The sequence below is a fragment of the Nicotiana sylvestris genome, chromosome 9 (assembly GCF_000393655.2).
Source record: "Nicotiana sylvestris chromosome 9, ASM39365v2, whole genome shotgun sequence".
NCBI lineage: Eukaryota > Viridiplantae > Streptophyta > Magnoliopsida > Solanales > Solanaceae > Nicotiana > Nicotiana sylvestris.
This window is the reverse complement of record NC_091065.1, coordinates 17,248,757-17,252,778: the sequence shown is the minus strand read 5'-3', so window position 1 is coordinate 17,252,778 and position 4,022 is coordinate 17,248,757. Positions and strand designations below refer to the sequence as shown.

General features: G+C 39.2%; 1 protein-coding gene across 1 annotated transcript; it reads left to right on the top strand.

Moving 5' to 3' along the window:
* The first annotated feature begins 2,358 nt into the window (after window positions 1-2,358).
* LOC138877277 (uncharacterized) lies at window positions 2,359-3,444 on the top strand. The gene has a single exon (XM_070156873.1). It carries the CDS (start codon window positions 2,359-2,361, stop codon window positions 3,442-3,444), a length of 1,086 nt encoding a protein of 361 aa, XP_070012974.1.
* The last annotated feature ends 578 nt before the right edge of the window (window positions 3,445-4,022 follow it).

The window sequence follows — 4,022 nt, the reverse complement described above, 5'->3', positions numbered from 1 at the left end:
TGAGTATATAAAGGATCATGTCAGCCTTATTGGCCCGTACGTCCTATGTATAAGTTTGGATTTCATGTTGGGTCATCCATTGTCGAGTATTTCCCTATGTTTTATTCTACTTATCTCACAATCGTCTCTCTAGCTCATTCACCTATGATAGTATGATACGAAAGATACGTTACATTTATACTTGGATGAGTAAGGTAACTGGTGCCCGTCGATGCCCATCGGGTTAGGTCGTGACAAATCCCCACTCCAAATCGCCTCTTACCGAGTCTAGGGTTCTAAAATGAGAGAATGTGTTGAAAAATCCCATCTCCAAGCCCGTTGGTCTAGCTGTAGGTGTCGCATTTGTGACAAGAGTTCGCATTTGCGAACCCTAGAGATGGCGAACCAGGGCTCGCATTTGCAAACCCTGACAACTTCATTCATCGTCGCAATTGCAACAAAGGCTTCGCAGTTACGAAATTGGTAACCTCGCAAAAGCGAACAAATGTTCGCAAATGCGAACCAAACCAAAATCCTTCTAACTTCGCAAATACGAAGGGGAAATCATATTGCAACATTTGTGGCCCCATTTCCACCTTTGCAATTACGAGGCTGGTGCTCGCAATTGTGATAACTAGGCACCAGCAACACGAGCAATTCATTTTCAATTCAATCTATTCTCAAATATGTCTGAAACTCATTCGAGCCCTCGGACTCCAAACCAAATCTCCACACAAGTTTAAAAATATCAGACGAACTCTCTTAAACGATCACAACACAAAAATAACATTTAAAACTACGAATTGAACACTAAAACATATGAATTTCAAAGTAAAGTCCAAGAATCTCTAGAATTACAACTAAATGTCTGAATCATATCAAATCAACTCCAAATGATACCAAATTTTTCAAACAAGTACTAAATAGCATAATAGACATGTTCCAAGTCCCAAAATCAAATTCTAAGATCGATATTTTTTAAAAATATATACGGTCAAACTTTTCAACTTCAAATTGCCAGCAAAAAAGGAGTGGATGAACCCTAGCCGCCAACCTCTGCCTTCTCTCTACGACTAGAGAGAGAAAGTGGCGATTTCAATGTTTAAAGGTTTTTAATCTTTCATCTGATTAGTTTCTAACCTCAAGCTTAATCCCAAAAGGTCTTTCTTCTAATTGCAATTAATTTCTGCATCCAATCGTACATTTCTTGGCTCAAATTTGAATTTCTACTATTCATCGTCGCTGTTGCATTGAGGGTTTCCGATGGCCTCGCCGTCAGGCGTCCGGCCACCATCAACGGCTGGGCTGCCTCCCCAACCCCCCTCCCCCCCAACATAATCCAATCATCCACAATAACAAATAATACTCAGCCTCCACTGGATTTCTCAAAAATTCTGAAGCATGATGTGATGAACAGTGGCATGCATGCGAAGCCTTCAACAGTAGAACCAATTACATTTCGTCGACCATCTATCATTAATGGATATCCAGTTTTAAAATTTACGGAAGCTGAAGTTGAGAGGATGAATGTTATTGAAGAGCTTCAATTTGCCATGGTTGCAAAGTTTTCATACGGATGGCCAGATATTAATGAAATTCGTCGAATCGTGTCGTTACAATGTGGAATTAAAGGTGAATGTAAAATTGGAGTTTTGAGAGACAGACACATTCTAATAAGGATGACTCTATGGCAAGACTTCGTTGATTACGCGTCGAAGGGAGCTCAGTATGTTACAGATAGGTCTGGGCAGAAATTTTAGCTTCGTCCCCTAATATACGATGTCAAATTCAAGGCAGACGAGGAGACCCCAAAGGCTATGGAATGGATATCTTTCCCAGGTCTATTACCAACTTACTTTGTGAAAGAATGTCTTTTTTTACTCGCAACAGCATCTTGATTCTGCCACAGTTAACAAAACGCGACCTAGTTGTGCGAGGATCAAAGTTCTTGTCGATTTGTTAGCAGACCATCCAAAGAAGGTAAAAATGGATATCTTTAATGAATCTACTGGTGAAACAAGGGAAGAATGGGTTAATATCAAATATGATATGCTACCTAAATAATGTAAGGAGTGCAAATTACAGGGCCACGATTCGTTTGAATGTTGGAGGTTGCACCCGGAACTGTATTTTGAAAAGGAGGATGCCAATCAAGAATCAACAGGAAAGGATAAAAATAAAGCTAATATGCAGCATGTAGTGTTGCCTTCTACTGGTAAGGATATTGGCACATCAAATGGTTATCCAAAGGAACAATGGAAGGAAGTAAGAGACAATCGAGTAAGGATAAATGGGACTCAAAATATTACAGGGAAGGAAATAGTGCCAGTAAATCAAGCTAATGATCAACAGGTGCAAGATACTGGCTTTAGGTAATAGATGCAGGGGAATGGTGATAAGCAGTCTGTGGTACAAGAACAAACGGGCAAGGAAATTGTTACTGTAGATACTAATATTGAGCAGCAGAGTCAAGGAATTTTTGATTGTCAACAGACCCATAGTGTTGTAGGAAAACAAATTTTTCCAGTGACGAACAATGATCAGCAATCACCTGGTAATGCAGTGGAAAAAAGAGATTCTGAGGATGTGGTTCATAATCAGCAAATCCAAACAACTAACATGTTTGCAGCATTAGAATATCAGGATGGTGAAGAGCAAGACAAAAAGCAGATGGACGAGGTGGATAACAGTGTTGTAAAAAGCCCTACAGGTGTTACAGTTAAGCGACTTAATCCTAAGGCAGCTACTTTCTCCCATATAACTGGAGATGGAAGTACTTTAAAGAGAAGGAAGGATACTAGTGCAAAACAGAAAGAAAAAGGAAAGGAGGGTTTTCAAAAAGACTCAACAGCAACCGGGGTGAATAGAACCTTTGGGAAAAATATGGTTACAGTTAACCAATCATGCCATGATGTGCAATCACAGCAAGTTCAGTGTGATGCAACAAATGAGGTGACCAAAAATGATACAAGAGTACAGAGCAATGGAGAAAAGCTTTGGAGGGAACAACTTGAAGAAGACTCAGATGAGGGTGAATTACCTGAGGGTGCAATGGGTGAAAAAGAGTCGTCAGATGACGAGGTAGATGAGGCAGAACAAAGTGTTAATGGCAATCCAAACAAAATTCAAGAGAAGACAGGGGGTAATGAAGGCAAAGATATTGAACTTACAAATGATGGAGCTGATAGAGATATTAAGTTGACAGAATTTAGAGGCATACACAAAATTCTAACTAATAATCCATATGGAGCATTACCTCCAGCTGAGCCTAATATAAATAAAGGGGACATCATTAGAAAAGGCAATGAAGTTGCTGCAGGGGAAACATTTAAGGATAGAGGTATGCAGAATGTATTGCTGCAGAGTAACAAAGATGCTAATAAAGAGAAACAAGTTCATGTAGAAAAGGCTGAAATGAATTCCAATCTTTCTTTTCTTGAAAAAAAGCAAAACCAGGAAGGGTAGAAGGAGATTTTGACTCTTGCGGCCACAAAAATAATAATTGATGACCCAATGGAGAAAAGGGGAGATAATGATAATATGGAGATCAGAGGAAAAGACTTAGATGCAAAGTATACAGATCAGAATTTTCAACAGGTTGCCAGACAAGCAGATATTTCACCCACATACATGAATAGAGGGAAATCTGTTGGGAGAGGAAAGAAGAAGCAGCAAAAAGACAGCACTCAAAGCGTTCAAAGTGTAGTTCCTGGGGTTCAAACAAGAAAGACCCATCCTAAACAACACAATTAATGATGAATGTCATCTTTTGGAATGTGAGGTCTGTGAAGACAATGCAGGCCTTTGAGAGACTAATTACCATGCAAAGGCAGTATCATTTTAAATTCATAGGCATTATGGAACCAAAACAAAAGAAGCTAAAGCTGGAAAGATATAGAAGAAGAATTGGAATGTTACAGGCATTTTCAAATGTGTCTAACAAAATTTGGGTATTTGTGGATGATAATCATAGGGTGGACATAATACTTGATTTGTCTCAATAGTTGACTTTGAAACTCACAAATCTGGCTACTCAGTTGTCT

Bases quoted from the DNA above. Each gene is read 5' to 3' on its own strand.
- LOC138877277 (XM_070156873.1), top strand. From the start codon at position 2,359: ATGCAGGGGAATGGTGATAAGCAGTCTGTGGTACAAGAACAAACGGGC.